The sequence below is a fragment of the Pleurodeles waltl genome, chromosome 3_1, assembly GCF_031143425.1.
Source record: "Pleurodeles waltl isolate 20211129_DDA chromosome 3_1, aPleWal1.hap1.20221129, whole genome shotgun sequence".
Lineage (NCBI taxonomy): Eukaryota > Metazoa > Chordata > Amphibia > Caudata > Salamandridae > Pleurodeles > Pleurodeles waltl.
The window spans coordinates 1311296035-1311315056 of NC_090440.1; the positions used below are offsets into that span (position 1 = coordinate 1311296035).

The window sequence follows — 19022 nt, forward strand, 5'->3', positions numbered from 1 at the left end:
TAGCATTTTTGGACGCTGCTGTGACCCAGGAGGGACCAGGAGGTCGCAAATTGGACCAGGAGGTAGAGGGGACGTCGAGCAAGACAAGCAGCCCTCTTAGCAGCAGGTAGCACCCGGAGAAGTGCCAGAAACAGGCACTACGAAGATGCGTGAAACGGTGCTCACCCGAAGTTACACAAAGGAGTCCCACGTCGCCGGAGACCAACTTAGAAAGTCGTGCAATGCAGGTTAGAGTGCCGTGGACCCAGGCTTGGCTGTGCACAAAGGATTTCCGCCGGAAGTGCACAGGGGCCGGAGTAGCTGCAAAAGTCGTCGTTCCCAGCAATGCAGTCTAGCGAGGTGAGGCAAGGACTTACGTCCACCAAACTTGGACTGAAGAGTCACTGGACTGTGGGGGCCACTTGGACAGAGTTGCTGGATTCAACGGACCTCGTTCGTCGTGCTGAGAGGAGACCCAAGGGACCGGTAATGCAGCTTTTTGGTGCCTGCGGTTGCAGGGGGAAGATTCCGTCGACCCACGGGAGATTTCTTCGGAGCTTCTAGTGCAGAGAGGAGGCAGACTACCCCCACAGCATGCACCACCAGGAAAACAGTCGAGAAGGCGGCAGGATCAGCGTTACAGAGTTGCAGTAGTCGTCTTTGCTACTATGTTGCAGTTTTGCAGGCTTCCAGCGCGGTCAGCAGTCGATTCCTTGGCAGAAGGTGAAGAGAGAGATGCAGAGGAACTCGGATGAGCTCTTGCATTCATTATCTAAAGTTTCCCCAGAGACAGAGACCCTAAATAGCCAGAAAAAGGGTTTGGCTACCTAGGAGAGAGGATAGGCTACTAACACCTGAAGGAGCCTATCAGAAGGAGTCTCTGACGTCACCTGGTGGCACTGGCCACTCAGAGCAGTCCAGTGTGCCAGCAGCACCTCTGTTTCCAAGATGGCAGAGGTCTGGAGCACACTGGAGGAGCTCTGGACACCTCCCAGGGGAGGTGCAGGTCAGGGGAGTGGTCACTCCCCTTTCCTTCCTCCAGTTTCACGCCAGAGCAGGGCTAAGGGGTCCCCTGAACCGGTGTAGACTGGCTTATGCAGAATTGGGCACCAAATGTGCCCAAGAAAGCATTTCCAGAGGCTGGGGGAGGCTACTCCTCCCCTGCCTTCACACCATTTTCCAAAGGGAGAGGGTGTAACACCCTCTCTCAGAGGAAGTCCTTTGTTCTGCCATCCTGGGCCAGGCCTGGCTGGACCCCAGGAGGGCAGCTGCCTGTCTGAGGGGTTGGCAGCAGCAACAGCTGCAGTGAAACCCCAGGAAGGGCAGTTTGGCAGTACCAGGGTCTGTGCTACAGACCACTGGGATCATGGGATTGTGCCAACTATGCCAGGATGGTATAGAGGGGGCAATTCCATGATCATAGACATGTTACAAGCCATATTCGGAGTTACCATTGTGAAGCTACATATAGGTAGTCACCTATATGTAGTGCACGCGTGTAATGGTGTCCCCGCACTCACAAAGTCCGGGGAATTGGCCCTGAACAATGTGGGGGCACCTTGGCTAGTGCCAGGGTGCCCTCACACTAAGTAACTTTGCACCTAACCTTTACCAGGTAAAGGTTAGACATATAGGTGACTTATAAGTTACTTAAGTGCAGTGTAAAATGGCTGTGAAATAACGTGGACGTTATTTCACTCAGGCTGCAGTAGCAGGCCTGTGTAAGAATTGTCATAGCTCCCTATGGGTGGCAAAAGAAATGCTGCAGCCCATAGGGATCTCCTGGAACCCCAATACCCTGGGTACCTCAGTACCATATACTAGGGAATTATAAGGGTGTTCCAGTAAGCCAATGTAAATTGGTAAAATTGGTCACTAGCCTGTTAGTGACAATTTGGAAAGAAATGAGAGAGCATAACCACTGAGGTTCTGATTAGCAGAGCCTCAGTGAGACAGTTAGTCACTACACAGGTAACACATTCAGGCACACTTATGAGCACTGGGGCCCTGGGTTACCAGGGTCCCAGTGACACATACAACTAAAACAACATATATACAGTGAAAAAATGGGGGTAACATGCCAGGCAAGATGGTACTTTCCTACAGTGGCCAGTGCCACCAGGTGACGTCAGAGACTCCTTGTGATAGGCTACTTCAGGTGTTGCTAGCCTATCCTCTCTCCTAGGTAGCCAAACCCTCTTTTCTGGCTATTTAGGGTCTCTGTCTCTGGGGAAACTTTAGATAACGAATGCAGGAGCTCATCCGAGTTCCTCTGCATCTCTCTCTTCACCTTCTGGCAAGGAATCGACTGCTGACCGCGCTGGAAGCCTGCAAAACTGCAACATAGTAGCAAAGACGACTACTGCAACTCTGTAACGCTGATCCTGCCGCCTTCTCGACTGTTTTCCTGGTGGTGCATGCTGTGGGGGTAGTCTGCCTCCTCTCTGCACTAGACGCTCCGAAGAAATCTCCCGTGGGTTGACGGAATCTTCCCCCTGCAACCGCAGGCACCAAAAAGCTGCATTACCGGTCCCTTGGGTCTCCTCTCAGCACGACGAGCGAGGTCCCTCGAATCCAGCAACTCTGTCCAAGTGGCCCCCACAGTCCAGTGACTCTTCAGTCCAAGTTTGGTGGAGGTAAGTCCTTGCCTCACCTCGCTAGACTGCATTGCTGGGAACCGCGACTTTTGCAGCTACTCCGGCCTCCGTGCACTTCCGGCGGAAATCCTTTGTGCACAGTCCAGCCTGGGTCCACGGCACTCTAACCTGCATTGCACGACTTTCTAAGTTGGTCTCCGGCGACGTGGGACTCCTTTGTGCGACTTCGGGTGAGCACCGTTTCACGCATCCTCGTAGTGCCTGTTTCTGGCACTTCTCTGGGCGCTACCTGCTGCTAAGAGGGCTCCTTGTCTTGCTCGACGTCCCCTCTACCTCCTGGTCCAATTTGCGACCTCCTGGTCCTTTCTGGGCCACAGCAGCATCCAAAAACCCTTACCGCACGATTTGCAGCTAGCAAGGCTTGTTGGTGGTCTTTCGGCGGGAAAACACTTCTGCACGACTCTCCACGGCGTGGGGGATCCGCCCACCAAAGGGGAAGTCTCTAGCTCTTGTCGTTCCTGCAGAAACCTCAGCTTCTACTGTCCAGTAGCAGCTTCTTTGCACCCACAGCTGGCATTTCCTGGGCATCTGCCCATCTCCGACTTGCTTGTGACTTTTGGACTTGGTCCCATTGTTCCACAGGGACCCTCGACTGGAAATCCATCGTTGTTGCATTGCTGGTTTGTGTCTTTCCTGCAGAATTCCCCTATCACGACTTCTATGTCCTTTGGGGAACTTTAGTGCACTTTGCATTCACTTTTCAGGGTCTTGGGGTGGGCTATTTTTCTAACCCTTACTATTTTCTAATAGTCCCAGCGACCCTCTACAAAGTCACATAGGTTTGGGGTCCATTCGTGGTTCGCATTCCACTTTTGGAGTATATGGTTTGTGTTGCCCCTATCCCTATGTGTCCCCATTGCATCCTATTGTAACTATACATTGTTTGCACTGTTTTCTAATACTATTACTGCATATTTTGGTATTGCGTACATATATCTTGTGTATATTTGCTATCCTCATACTGAGGGTACACTCTGAGATACTTTGGCATATTGTCATAAAAATAAAGTACCTTTATTTTTAGTATATCTGTGTATTGTGTTTTCTTATGATATTGTGCATATGACACTAAGTGGTACTGTAGGAGCTTCACTCGTCTCCTAGTTCAGCCTAAGCTGCTCTGCTAAGCTACCATTATCTATCAGCCTATGCTGCTAGACACCCTATACACTAATAAGGGATAACTGGGCCTGGTGCAAGGTGTAAGTACCCCTTGGTACTCACTACAAGCCAGTCCAGCCTCCTATAGACTATCAACTTGAAATAAAAAATGGATCTACCAACACCTTGTTGCAGCCTTATATACCCATATTGAGGAAACAAGGGGGTCCACACCTCTTTGGTAGCCAATAACCCTTTAAAATTGGGCACTGAAAAATTAGAAGAGAGTGTTGGACCTTTTGGAGTGCATTTTTCTACGGGATATCTGTCACATTTGTGACAGAGTAATCCCCACCTCCAAACTTGTAATGAGGCCCTAAGTTTGTAGACTCTCTCCAGGTAGAGAAAGCATTAAGCTAGTGCCGGGGAAATGAAACTTTCCCTCATCCTGAAAATATAGAACATTTTTAATTCCTCTATTTATGCATCAAACGAATATACATGAGCTCATTGAAATGCCAAACGCCCAAACTACAGACTATCATAGACTCTTATATGATTCAGGGGAACATCTTATAGACTGCAAGGAGTATGATCCAAAGAGCAGGACATGGGACTATGCACATCAGGGGCTGTAGTATACTTAAAGCCTGATTTAGATTTCAGCAGACTCCGTCACAATGGTGATGGATATCCCATCTGCCGAAATATAGATCCCATTATTTTCTACTGGATTTATATTTCAGCAGATGAGATATCCGTCACCGTTGTGATGGAGTAACCCATCCGCTGAAATCGAAATCAGGCCCTTAGTGTACCCTACACAGAAACAGAGGAAAGGCGGGAGTGAGGAGAAGTGACAGGGATGAAGATGACAGTAGAAAGGGACGAAAATGGGGAGTCGAGAAGGAAAGACATAAAGGATGAGGTACTTGACGAACCATAAGTAGGAGTATAGCTATCATTTGTGCAGCAGGTGCAGGGACATCAAACTCCAGATGTGTTATAGGCCCACTGCACCTCATTCATATCAGTATTTCAGTATCAACCCGGGGGTCTAGTTTGTTTGCTTGCATTAGGACCCATGACACTCAGGCTATGCCAGTGCAGTCCAAGAGGTCACAAATGCAACATTTTAATTAGCAACCCCAAATATTAGGATATGCTGGCTTCTCAAGTGGTTCACTGAAGGCCCAAAAAAATAGCTATAAAAGTCTGAATTGCAGTACAGATAACAAAGCCAGTAGAGAGAGTATAGTCGTACATATTTTTTCAATTTTACACCATAATCAGATGTAAATAATCCAAGTCAAGCCTCAGTCAAAATCTAACCTTCTCAGAGCTACTTACCAAAAGATACACAATTATGAACAATAGGGCAGCCACCCTGTCACTGATCAGTAAATGCAGAAACTGAAAAAAGAAATGAAAGATACATGATTAGAACTTGACTGTACCAGTGTTCAAGCTAAAAAAAAAGAAGCAGTTTAGTAAAAATGTAGAAGCTGGAGAAATAACAGTTTAAATTACTACAAACCTCTGACCTTTGCAAACACAAAGGAGCACTTCAGAAAGCATCTAAAGAAAACTATTTGTGCTTTGTCATTTTATGTATGCCTCTCTAGGATGTGCAAAGTGGACAGTGGAGATGATGGTAGGATTCTAATCCCATGCCCCTGTCCTTCTCACAGAGTTTACAGATTGGCCCACTATAACAGACTGCAACCTGTGGAGAGTATGTGGATCAGGAAGATCCACATTTATAAACATTGGGGCATGGGTACGGGAAGCTATTCATGTCAAACTGATAGCTCTAAGGGCCAGATATACGACCATTTTGTTTTGCGACTTGCAAATTGATAGTCGCAAAACAAAATGTACAACCACACTGTTTGCGATTCGCAAATGGGTCGCAAGGAACCTACCTCATCAATATTCATGAGTCAGGTCGCAAACTGCGACCCACATGTGAATGGTAACAATCACAGGGATAGTGGCCTGCTGGGGTCAGCAGACCACCACGTCTATCATTGATTTGTCAATAAAGCACTTTTTTAAAATGTAGCCCGTTTACCTTAAAGGAAAACAGGATGTATTGAAAAAACAAAAATTTAAAGTTACCTTTTCATTTTTTGAGAGTAGGCAGTGATCCGGGAGACCACTGCCTACTCTGAAAAAATGTCGGGCTCACATTCACAAAGGGGAAGGGTTCCCTTGAGGACCCCTTCCCATTTTTGAATGGGTTACTACCATAACTGCGATTGTTTTACGACCGCATTCATGGTCACAAAACAATCACACATGGGCCTGCTAGTCAAAATTAGGACAGGATGCCCATGGCATGCCCCTTTCTAATTGCGAGTTGAATCCCTATTTACAGATTCCGACTTGCAAAATAGGGATAGTATATATCACAAGGCCATTCTGTGGTCGCAAAAGGTAAATTTTGCACTTTGCAAATCCAAAATAGGTTACTAAATTTGGCCCTAATTGAATGATGCTTCCTGGAATGAATAGCACATAGCTTCATAAACAAGTTACTTACTTTCGGCAATGCTCATTCTGGTAGCTAATCTATCTCATCATAAATGTTTCACTTTGTGTTTCCTCACTATGTGACTCTCCTCAGGTGCTAGATTGTTTTCCATGTCACTTTCTGTAAATGCTCCTGTGCCATCACCCTATGTTGTGACTTTGTCCTGGCTCCGGACGTGATGACACAGAGCCACACAAAGCTGACACCTCTTTGCACTCACATCAAATTATACAGTGACAATATCTTCACTCTCCAATGCAGAACATTACTGAGAAATTAACTATATTGACACTAGCATGCTCTAGCTTGGAAACATATTATTTTTAAAATGTTCGCTCCACAGAACAGAGCGAAAGGAACATAGTGAGGAATTTGAGGTTAGGTGTCCACCAGAAAGGCCATCATCCAAATGTAAATCACTTGCTCTTCTAATGGATATCTCTAACCACATATGTCTGACCTTGTGAATAAAAACCATAGCAGCGTCTTCTCAAGGAGGTGGGTCTGAGTTGCGAACATTACACCAGGAAGTCATATTGTGAGTGAGTGGTTAAATTGACCCTCCCTGAGAGAAGATATTGAAGTGCTTTGTAAAGGTTTGAACAGATGTCCACTTTTCAGATTGTTAACATAATAACTCTTCAAACCAAGCTTGCATCCCAGTTAATGTATGAGCCCAAAACCCCTCAGTGGGAATCCTTCTTGGCCATAGCATGGCCCAGTTTATTACAAAGAATGACCCATCATGAAAAACTTTTTAACAGAGCCCCTAGAAAAATGTTGATAGGACAAATGCTAAACAAACTGAGAAAAATCAGACACCTTAGCCTGAAGACCAACACCATGTGTTACCCTACCACTTGGTGACAAATTTTGACCAATAATCAGTATAAATGTAAGTCATGGATGGAAGTGAGCAGCCAAAATGCCATCCACCCCCTCTGATTCAAGAAAAAAACCTCTTAGTTGATTCTGTTTCATTTTCAGGCACAGAGGTGTAAAATTGTGGAGATTCTTAAACAGGTCTCTGTACCATTTTGAGAACAGGTTGCACTCCCAAAGAGACAGCCAAAGCAGAGGGACATATATGAGAATCTGGAGCTCTGAGCACCAGGTCCTCCATGCACTGTCCGGTGCTATCAGAAGAGCTGGACTTGGTCATGCTCAACATTCTGAAGGAACTGAGCGATCAGCAGTAGAGGAGGAAATGTGTGCAGCGGCCTCACCCCAGGGAAGTTGGAAAGATCTCCTAGGGCTCCTAAACGAGGAAACTGAAGGACACAAAAGGCTGGGCAACAAGTTGTCTTGAAAGTAGCAAACAGATCTGTCAATGATGTGCCCCATTAGATGAAGATGTCTTATGTTACCCCTGGATGCAGACACCACTTATGATTGGCAGGAGTACATCTGCTAAGTTCCTGGCTGATGCAGAGGCAGAAAGGCCTTTGACCCTACAGTGTATCCATTGGCCCCTATACAGTGCATTCACTGCACAGGCTAAAGGTGTGACTTTGGTTTGCTGATCGAGAACCCCAGGGAGTACAGCAACAAAACCGTTACCTGCATGTGGTTCAAGAGTATCTCAGATGAGTCAGTTATCGTGGTATATGAAAATTTGTATCCCCAACCTAAGATGATGGGGCATAAACACCGCCATGATCTTTATGGACACCTGAGGGACTAAGTTAAAGCCAAAGGGTAGGATGGTGAATTGAAAATGTTTGACTGCACCACAAATTGGAATTATTATCTGTGGAACCACAGAAAAAACACAAGAAAGAACACATCCAACAAGTTAAAATACACCATCCTATATTCAGGGTCAAAAGCCAACAGGATGTGGACCAGTAGCAAGATTTTGAACTTCTATTTCCTGAGGAACATTGTTGGAAACAGATTTCTCTACAGGGTCACCCCCAAACATTTTGCCTTCCTCTTCCAGCGTTTTGCTGATACATGTTGGCCTTAGGTCTCTGTGCACTTTACCAGTGCTAAGGTGCTTGTGCTCCCTCCCTAAAACATGGTTTAATTGTATTATACCCAATTGGCATAGTTAATTTATTCATAAGTCCCTTGTAGAGTAGCACACCATATATCCAGGGTATGTAATTTAAATGCTGCCAGTGGACCTGCAGCACTTATTGTGCCACCCACTTAGGTAGCACCTTAAAACATGTCCCAGCCCTGCCAATGCAACGTGAATGCTGTGTCCCACTGCCATGATTACTTGGCATTTAAAGCCCTTGCCAAACCTTAAACTCCCATTTTATTGCATATAAGACACCAGGTAGGCCCTGGATAGTCCAAAGGGTAGGGTGCTGTGTATTTGAAAAGTAGAACATGAACATTTAAGTTTTACATGTCCTAGTAGACAAAACTCCCAAATTGGTTTTCACTATTGTGAGGCCTGTCCCTCTCATAAGAGAACATTGGGGAGTCCTTATTACATTTAATAAGCTGTTATTCCTAAACCAGAGGAGGTAGCTAGGCCATGTGTGGCACCTATGAGCTCGTAATGATAAACCCTCTTTAATAGTAAAGTCAAAGAACAAGTTTGAAAATGCCACTTTAGGAAAGTTGGCTTTTTCCTGCCCTTAGCCATCCATGCCTGCAGCCTGGCTTAAGTCACATGACTTTGTGTATCTTTGTGAATTCAGCCCAGACAGTCACACAGTAGTGGGATTAGAAGAGCCTAAATGGCATTTCCACTGGCAGGAGGGAGGTGCATCTGAGCTCAGCCCCACTTGCACCTGAATAGGCTGTGCTCCCCCACCACACAATAGGCTTAACTCCCCTATAATGTCAGTACAGCCAGCTCGGAGCCAGGGCAGGGGAGGCATGAAACTTCAAAGAACCCTTCTGGAAGCTTCTCCCACTTTCTAGGAGCAGGGCAACAGGGTCAAAAGATAGAGTTCCAAGATCCACTCCTCAGTTCACTAGTGGACCTGCTGAAGTACTCTCGGAGGACTGCCTGCTTCTATGACCTGCTGTGCACTCTACCATATTGCTGCCTTGTAGGAAAGTACCATCTTGCCTGGCATGGTACCCCCATATTTCACTGTATATATGTTCTTTTAGTCTATGTGTCACTGGGACCCTGTCACGCAGGGCCCCAGTGCTCATAAGTGTACCCTGTATGTGTTCCCTGTGTGATGACTAACTGTCTCACTGAGACCCTGCTACCCAGAACCTCAGTGGTTATGCTCTCTCTGCTTTCCAAATTGTCACTAACAGGCTAGTGACCAACATCACCCATTCACATTGGCATACTGGAACACCCTTATAATTCCCTAGTATATAGTACTGAGGTACCCTGGGTATTGGGGTTCCAGGAGATCCCTATGGGCTGCAGCATTTCTTTTGCCACCCATAGGGAGATCTGACAAATCGTACAGAGGCCTGCCAGTGCAGCCTGAGTGAAATAACATCCACGTTATTTCACAGCCATTTACCACTGCACATAACTAACTTATAAGTCACCTATATGTCTAACCTTCACCTAGTGAAGGTTGGGTGCAAAGTTACTTAGTGTGTGGGCACCCTGGCACTAGCCAAGGTGCCCCCACATTGTTCAGGGCAAATTCCCCGGACTTTGTGAGTGCGGGGACACCATTACATGCGTACACTATACATAGGTCACTTCCTATGTATAGCGTCACAATGGTGTAGGAGGCTGGACTGGCTTGTAGTGAGTACCAAGGGGTACTTACACCTTGCACCAGGCCCAGGTATCCCTTATTAGTGTATAGGGTGTCTAGCAGCTTAGGCTGATAGATAATGGTAGCTTAGCAGAGCAGCTTAGGCTGAACTAGGAGACGAGTGAAGCTCCTACAGTACCACAAGTGTCATATGCACAATATCATAAGAAAACACAATACACAGATATACTAAAAATAAAGGTACTTTATTTTTATGACAATATGCCAAAAGTATCTCAGTGAGTACCCTCAGTATGAGGATAGCAAATATACACAAGATATATGTACAAAATACCAAAATATGCAGTAATAGTATTAGAAAACAGTGCAAACAATGTATAGTTACAATAGGATGCAATGGGGACACATAGGGATAGGGGCAACACAAACCATATACTCCAAAAGTGGAATGCGAACCACGAATGGACCCCAAACCTATGTGACCTTGTAGAGGGTCGCTGGGACTATTAGAAAATAGTAAGGGTTAGAAAAATAGCCCACCCCAAGACCCTGAAAAGTGAGTGCAAAGTGCACTAAAGTTCCCCAAAGGACATAGAAGTCGTGATAGGGGAATTCTGCAGGAAAGACACAAACCAGCAAGGCAACAACTATGGATTTCCAGTTGAGGGTACCTGTGGAACAAGGAGACCAAGTCCAAAAGTCACAAGCAAGTCGGAGATGGGCAGATGCCCAGGAAATGCCAGCTGTGGGTGCAAAGAAGCTACTACTGGACAGTAGAAGCTGAGGATTCTGCAGGAACGACAAGGGCTAGAGACTTCTCCTTTGGAGGAAGGATCTCCCACGCCGTGGAGAGTCGTGCAGCAGTGTTTTCCCGCCGAAAGACCGCCAACAAGCCTTGCTAGCTGCAAATCGTGCGGTTAGAGTTTTTGGATGCTACTGTGGCCCAGGAGGGACCAGGATGTCGCCAATTGCGTCTGGGGACAGAGGGGGCGTCGAGCAAGACAAGGAGCCCTCTCTGAAGCAGGCAGCTCCCGCAGAAGAGCCGGAACAGGCACTACAAAGAGGAGTGAAATGGTGCTCACCCGAAGTTGCACAAAGGAGTCCCACGCCGCCGGAGGACAACTTAGAAAGTCGTGCAATGCAGGTTAGAGTGCCGTGGACCCAGGCTTGGCTGTGCACAAAGGATTTCCGCCGGAAGTGCACAGAGGCCGGAGTAGCTGCAAAAGTCGTGGTTCCCAGCAATGCAGTCTGGCGTGGGGAGGCAAGGACTTACCTCCACCAAACTTGGACAGAAGAGTCACTGGACTGTGGGAGTCACTTGGACAGAGTTGCTGGATTCAAGGGATCTCGCTCGTCGTGCTGAGAGGAGACCCAGGATACCGGTAATGCAGTTTTTTGGTGCCTGCGGTTGCAGGGGGACGATTCCGTCGGCCCACGGGAGATTTCTTCGGAGCTTCTAGTGCAGAGAGGAGGCAGACTACCCCCACAGCATGCACCACCAAGAAAACAGTCGAGAAGGCGGCAGGATCAGCGTTACAGAGTTGCAGTAGTCGTCTTCACTACTTTGTTGCAGTTTTGCAGGCTTCCAGCGCGGTCAGCAGTCGATTCCTTGGCAGAAGGTGAAGAGAGAGATGCAGAGGAACTCTGATGAGCTCTTGCATTCGTTATCTAAGGAAATCCCCAAAGCAGAGACCCTAAATACCCAGAAAAGAGGGTTTGGCTACTTAGGAGAGAAGATAGGCTAGCAACACCTGAAGGAGCCTATCAGAAGGAGTCTCTGACGTCACCTGCTGGCCCTGGCCACTCAGAGCAGTCCAGTGTGCAAGCAGCACCTCTGATTCCAAGATGGCAGAGGTCTGGAACACATTGGAGGAGCTCTGGGCACCTCCCAGGGGAGGTGCAGGTCAGGGGAGTGGTCACTCCCCTTTCCTTTGTCCAGTTTCGCGCCAGAGCAGGGCTGAGGGGTCCCTGAACCGGTGTAGACTGGCTTATGCAGAAATGGGCACCATCTGTCTCCCCTGCCTTCACACCATTTTCCAAAGGGAGAGGGTGTCACACCCTTTCTCAGATGAAGTCCTTTGTTCTGCCATCCTGGGACAAGCCTGGCTGGACCCCCAGAGGGCAGAAACCTGTCTGAGGGGTTGGCAGCAGCAGCAGCTGCAGTGAAACCCCTGAAAAGGCAGTTTGGCAGTACCAGGGTCTGTGCTACAGACCAGTGGGATCATGGGATTGTGCCAACCATGCCAGGATGGCATAGAGGGGGCAATTCCATGATCATAGACATGTTACATGGCCATATTCGGAGTTACCATTGTGAAGCTACACATAGGTAGTGACCTATGTGTAGTGCACGCGTGTAATGGTGTCCCTGTGAGAAAGTAGCCTCTTTCTAGCCTTGTTACCCCAACTTTTGGCCTGTTTGTGATTGTATGTCAGGGTATTTTCACTGTCTCACTGGGATCCTGCTAGCCAGGGCCCAGTGCTCATAGTGAAAACCCCATGTTTTCAGTATGTTTGTTATGTGTCACTGGGACCCTGCTAGTCAGGACCCCAGTGCTCATAAGTTTGTGGCCTATATGTATGTGTTCCCTGTGTGGTGCCTAACTGTCTCACTGAGGCTCTGCTAATCAGAACCTCAGTGGTTATGCTCTCTCATTTCTTTCCAAATTGTCACTAACAGGCTAGTGACCAATTTTACCAATTTGCATTGGCTTACTGGAACACCCTTATAATTCCCTAGTATATGGTACTGAGGTACCCAGGGTATTGGGGTTCCAGGAGATCCCTATGGGCTGCAGCATTTCTTTTGCCACCCATAGGGAGCTCTGACAATTCTTACACAGGCCTGCCACTGCAGCCTGAGTGAAATAACGTCCATGTTATTTCACAGCCATTTTACACTGCACTTAAGTAACTTATAAGTCACCTAAATGTCTAACCTTTACCTGATAAAGGTTAAGTGCAAAGTTACTTAGTGTGAGGGCACCCTGGCACTAGCCAAGGTGCCCCCACATTGTTCAGGGCCAATTCCCCGGACTTTGTGAGTGCGGGGACACCATTACACGCGTGCACTACATATAGGTCACTACCTATATGTAGCTTCACAATGGTAACTCCGAATATGGCCATGTAACATGTCTATGATCATGTAATTGCCCCCTCTATGCCATCCTGGCATAGTTGGCACAATCCCATGATCCCAGTGGTCTGTAGCACAGACCCTGGTACTGCCAAACTGCCCTTCCTGGGGTTTCACTGCAGCTGCTGCTGCTGCCAACCCCTCAGACAGGCAGCTGCCCTCCTGGGGTCCAGCCAGGCCTGGCCCAGGATGGCAGAACAAAGGACTTCCTCTGAGAGAGGGTGTTACACCCTCTCCCTTTGGAAAATGGTGTGAAGGCAGGGGAGGAGTAGCCTCCCCCCGCCTCTGGAAATGCTTTCTTGGGCACAGATGTGCCCAATTCTGCATAAGCCAGTCTACACCGGTTCAGGGGACCCCTTAGCCCTGCTCTGGCGCGAAACTGGACAAAGGAAAGGGGAGTGATCACTCCCCTGACCTGCACCTCCCCTGGGAGGTGTCCAGAGCTCCTCCAGTGTGCTCCAGACCTCTGCCATCTTGGAAACAGAGGTGCTGCTGGCACACTGGACTGCTCTGAGTGTCCAGTGCCACCAGGTGACGTCAAAGACTCCTTGTGATAGGCTCCTTCAGGTGTTGCTAGCCTATCCTCTCTCTTAGGTAGCCAAATCCTCTTTTCTGGCTATTTAGGGTCTCTGTCTCTTGGGATTCCTTAGATAATGAATGCAAGAGCTCATCCGAGTTCCTCTGCATCTCTCTCTTCACCTTCTGCCAAGGAATCGACTGCTGACCGCGCTGGAAGCCTGCAAAACTGCAACATAGTAGCAAAGACGACTACTGCAACTCTGTAACGCTGATCCTGCCGCCTTCTCAACTGTTTTCCTGGTGGTGCATGCTGTGGGGGTAGTCTGCCTCCTCTCTGCACTAGAAGCTCCGAAGAAATCTCCCGTGGGTCGACGGAATCGTCCCCCTGCAACCGCAGGCACCAAAGAACTGCATCACCGGTCCCCTGGGTCTCCTCTCAGCACGACGAGCGAGGTCCCTTGAATCCAGCAACTCTGTCCAAGTGACTCCCACAGTCCAGTGACTCTTCAGTCCAAGTTTGGTGGAGGTAAGTCCTTGCCTCCGCACGCCAGACTGCATTGCTGGGAACCGCGACTTTTGCAGCTACTCCGGCCTCCGTGCAATTCCGGCGGAAATCCTTTGTGCACAGTCCAGCCTGGGTCCACGGCACTCTAACCTGCATTGCACGACTTCCTAAGTTGTCCTCCGGCGACGTGGGACTCCTTTGTGCGACTTCGGGTGAGCACCGTTTCACGCATCCTCGTAGTGCCTGTTTCTGGCACTTCTCCGGGTGCTGCCTGCTGCTGAGAGGGCTCCTTGTCTTGCACGACGCCCCCTCTGTCTCCTGACGCAATTGGTGACATCCTGGTCCTTTCTGGGCCACAGCAGCATCCAAAAACCCTCACCGCACGATTTGCAGCTAGCAAGGCTTGTTGGTGGTCTTTCGGCGGGAAAACACTTCTGCACGACTCTCCACGGCGTGAGGGATCCGTCCTCCAAAGGGGAAGTCTCTAGCCCTTGTCGTTCCTGCAGAAACCTAAGCTTCTACTGTCCAGTAGCAGCTTCTTTGCACCCACAGCTGGCATTTCCTGGGCATCTGCCCATCTCCGACTTGCTTGTGACTTTTGGACTTGGTCCCCTTCTTCCACAGGTACCCTCGACTGGAAATCCATCGTTGTTGCATTGTTGGGTTGTGTCTTTCCTGCAGAATTCCCCTATCACGACTTCTATGTCCTTTGGGGAACTTTAGTGCACTTTGCACTCACTTTTCAGGGTCTTGGGGTGGGCTATTTTTCTAACCCTTACTATTTTCTAATAGTCCCAGCGACCCTCTACAAGGTCACATAGGTTTGGGGTCCATTTGTGGTTCGCATTCCACTTTTGGAGTATATGGTTTGTGTTGCCCCTATCCCTATGTGTCCCCATCGCATCCTATTGTAACTATACATTGTTTGCACTGTTTTCTAAGACTATACTGCATATTTTTAGTATTGTGTACATATATCTTGTGTATATTTGCTATCCTCATACTGAGGGTACACTCTGAGATACTTTGGCATATTGTCAAAAAAATAAAGTACCTTTATTTTTAGTATATCTATGTATTGTGTTTTCTTATGATATTGTGCATATGACACTAAGTGGTACTGTAGGAGCTTCACTCGTCTCCTAGTTCAGCCTAAGCTGCTCTGCTAAGCTACCATTATCTATCAGCCTATGCTGCTAGACACCCTATACACTAATAAGGGATAACTGGGCCTGGTGCAAGGTGCAAGTACCCCTTGGTACTCATTACAAACCAGTCCAGCCTCCTACATGCTGTCCTATGAGCTCCACACTAGGGCAGGGATGCTGTCCTAAGTGTTGTGAGGCAGTGCAGGGTTTCTGCACTAAAGTTTCTCTGAGAGGGTTTGAGGGATGCTCCATGTTAACTAAAATGGTGCTTTTTTTCTCACCAATGTTAGTTATCCCATAGAGAGGTACTTCCACCTCAGGGAGTACAGCTATGCCAGCTGATGATTCCCTTGGAGCAGGTGCCACCCCAGGAGAGGTTTCCTCCACCACAGGAATGGTATCCTGAATGGCAGGGTGGTTAGGGGATACTGTGATACCCTTTTTACCTGTTGTTGGAGATGGATCCTGAGTTTTCAGGCCTTCTCTCTTTTGTTTTTTCATTTCAGTAGAAATGAGAGGGAACAATTCCTCAGGGATACCCAGCATGGCTGCATGGGTATAAAACTCTACATCAGCCCAACCTGAGGCCTCTAGGTCATTACCTAAGAGACAGTCTACAGGTAAGTTAGGTGATACTACCACCTGCTTCGGGCCAGTAACTCCACCCCAACTAAACTGAATTATAGCTAAGGGAAGAAACTTAGTGGAGTTATGGACATCAATAATCTTTTACTGTTGTCCAATAATGTGTTGTTCAGGATGCACTAGGTTTTCAGTCACCAAAGTGATACTGGCACCTGTGTCCCTGTAGGCCAAGGCCTCAACACCATTTATTGAAACTGTCTGCCTGTACTTATCCATTGTAAGGGGGCAAGCAGCCAGTGTGGCAAGGCCAATGCCACTAGGTGTGACAGAAACTGTCTTGGGACTGACTACCCCAGTTTCTATGATGGACCCATAAGTGAACCCAACTACACCCTTAACTTGACTGTTGCCAGCAGTCCCACCACTAGTACCACTACTGCTAGGGGCACTAGAGCTTGATGTATTAGTGGTGGTAGGCTCAGGGGGTTTACCTGGACAGGACTTATCCCCTTGCCTATGGCCTCTGTTTTTACACACAAAGCACCAAGGCTTTTTAATGTGTGTGGGTTGAGAAGAAGAGGAAGAATTTGTTTTATCCCCACCCCCTAAAGAGTGTTTTTAGATCTGAAGAAGGATCTTTGGTTTTACCCTTATCCCCATGCTTATCTTGAGATTTCTCACCATCTTTCTTCTTGCCATCCTTGTCACCCCCTGTATGAACTTTTCTGTTCACCCTTGTTCTGACCCATTTGTCTGCCTTCTTTCCCCATGCTTGGGGAGAGGTAAGATCAGAGTCTACCAGGTACTGGTGTAACAAATCAGACGCACAATTATTAAGAATATGTTCTCTCAGGATTAGGTTATACAGGCGTTCATAGTCAGAAACTTTACTGCCATGTAACCACCCCTCCAAGGCCTTCACTGAATGGTCAACAAAGTCTACCCAGTCTTGTGAAGACTCCTTTTTGGTTTCTCTGAACTTCATCCTGTACTGTTCAGTGGTTAAGCCATAACCATCAAGGAGTGCATTCTTAAGAACTGCAACATTATTGGCATCACTTTCCTTAACAGTAAGGAGCCTATCCCTACCCTTTCCAGTGAAAGATAGCCATAGGATAGCAGCCCACTGCCTTTGAGGGACATTCTGTACAGCACAGGCCCTCTCAAGAGCAGCAAACCACTTGTTAATGTCATCCCCCTCCTTATAAGGGGGAACTATCTTGTGCAGATTCCTAGAATCATGCTCTTTTACAGGATTACTATCAGTAACACTGCTGCTGCCACCATGGGGTCCTAACCCCAACCTCTGTCTTTCTTTTTCTAAATCAAAGGACTGCCTATCTAAATCCAGCTGTTGCTTCTTGAGCTTCAGCCTGGATTCTTCCACTCTCAATCTATTGAGCTCCCTTTCTAACACTCTGTCATCAGGGTGTGTGGGTGGAGCATGCTTTGAAACAGAAGTATGGTGAGAATGAACAGAGGGAGACCTGGCCCTAACAGATGGCACTCTAACAACCTGGCTAACAGAAGTAACACTCCTACTATGATGAGAAGGAACACTCTTAGGGGGTCATTCCAAGCTTGGCGGGCGGCGGTCACCGCCCGCCAAGCGGGAACCGCCAGAAGACCGTACCGCGGTCAAAAGACCGCGGCGATCATTCTGGGTTTCCCACTGGGCTGGCGGGCGACCGCCAAAAGGCCGCCCGCCAGCCCAGTGGGAAACACCCCTCCACGAGGAAGCCGGCTCCGAATGGAGCAGGCGGAGTGGAAGGTGTGCGACGGGTGCAGTAGCACCCGTCGCAAATTTCAGTGTCTGCTAAGCAGACACTGAAATTCAAAGTGGGGCCCTCTTACGGGGGCCCCTGCAGTGCCCATGCCATTGGCATGGGCACTGCAGGGGCCCCCAGGGGCCCCACGACACCCCATACCGCCATCCTGTTCCTGGCGGCCGAAACCGCCAGGAACAGGATGGCGGTATGGGGGTCGGAATCCCCATGGCGGCGCAGCAAGCTGCGCCTCCATGGAGGATTCCCATGGGCAGCGGAAAGTCGGCGGTACACCGCCGACTTTCCGTTTCTGGCCGCGGCTGTACCGCCGCGGTCAGAATGCCCAAAGGAGCACCGCCAGCCTGTTGGCGGTGCTCCCGCGGACCCCGACCCTGGCGGTTTTTACCGCCAGGGTCGGAATCACCCCCTTACTGTGATGTGAGGTAACACTATTACTGTGGTGTGAATTCAAATCAGTACCAGCTATGCTAGGTGGTCTGCTAATGGGCAGGTTGGGAGGGTTCCCTTCTAAATCCTTTGCTAGGGGTGCCCCAGGGTCAGATTGGGAACCATCATCTAATTTCTCATCAGAAGTGCCAACTCTGGTCTTATCTTGTTCAATGAGCATATTAACCAACAGTTCTCTAGAGGGATTCTTCCCTACCCCTAAACCTCTTTCAATGCAGAGACTCTGTGCTCCTTTCCAGCTAAGGTGATCATAAGCAAGTTTGGACAGATCAACAGTTTGGCCTGTACCAGACATTTTAGAAAGTGTTTAAGGGACAGAAAAAGAAAGAAAAAGTTTTTAGAACTTTTTTAAAGAACAGAAAAAAACTTTTAAACCTTTTTAAGAACTTTTAGAAAGTTTAGAGGCACTTTTCAGCACTTAGCAAAGAAGTGAGAGAAGAAAAGCAAAACTTTTTGGTTAGGTGTACATACACTGAACTTGTTTTGTATATTTTTCTCTTATGAAAAGTACAATGACAAAAGTGGTAAGTAGTTGCAAAGTACTTATCCCACCGCTGGACTGGCTTGTAGTGAGTACCAAGGGGTACTTACACCTTGCACCAGGCCCAGGTATCCCTTATTAGTGTAGAGGGGTGTCTAGCAGCTTAGGCTGATAGAAAAGGTAGCTTAGCAGAGCAGCTTAGGCTGAACTAGGAGCCGAGTGAAGCTCCTACAGTACCACTAGTGTCACTTGCACAATATCATAAGAAAACACAATACACAGATATAATAAAAATAAAGGTACTTTATTTTTATGACAATATGCCAAAGTATCTCAGTGAGTACCCTCAGTATGAGGATAGCAAATATACACAAGATATATGTACACAATACCAAAATATGCAGTAATAGCAATAGAAAACAGTGCAAACAATGTATAGTCACAATAGGATGCAATGGGGGCACATAGGGATAGGGGCA

The 19022-nt window shown here is 47.9% G+C and overlaps 1 protein-coding gene across 1 annotated transcript in view; it reads right to left on the bottom strand.

The window, feature by feature from the left end:
* Positions 1-19022, bottom strand: part of LOC138283576 (uncharacterized) — a 267761-nt gene that overhangs the window by 70919 nt on the left and 177820 nt on the right. The window contains exon 5 of the mRNA XM_069221514.1: positions 5088-5150. Coding sequence (XP_069077615.1) covers positions 5088-5150 — 63 coding nt within the window. The remainder of the gene's footprint in view (positions 1-5087; positions 5151-19022) is intronic.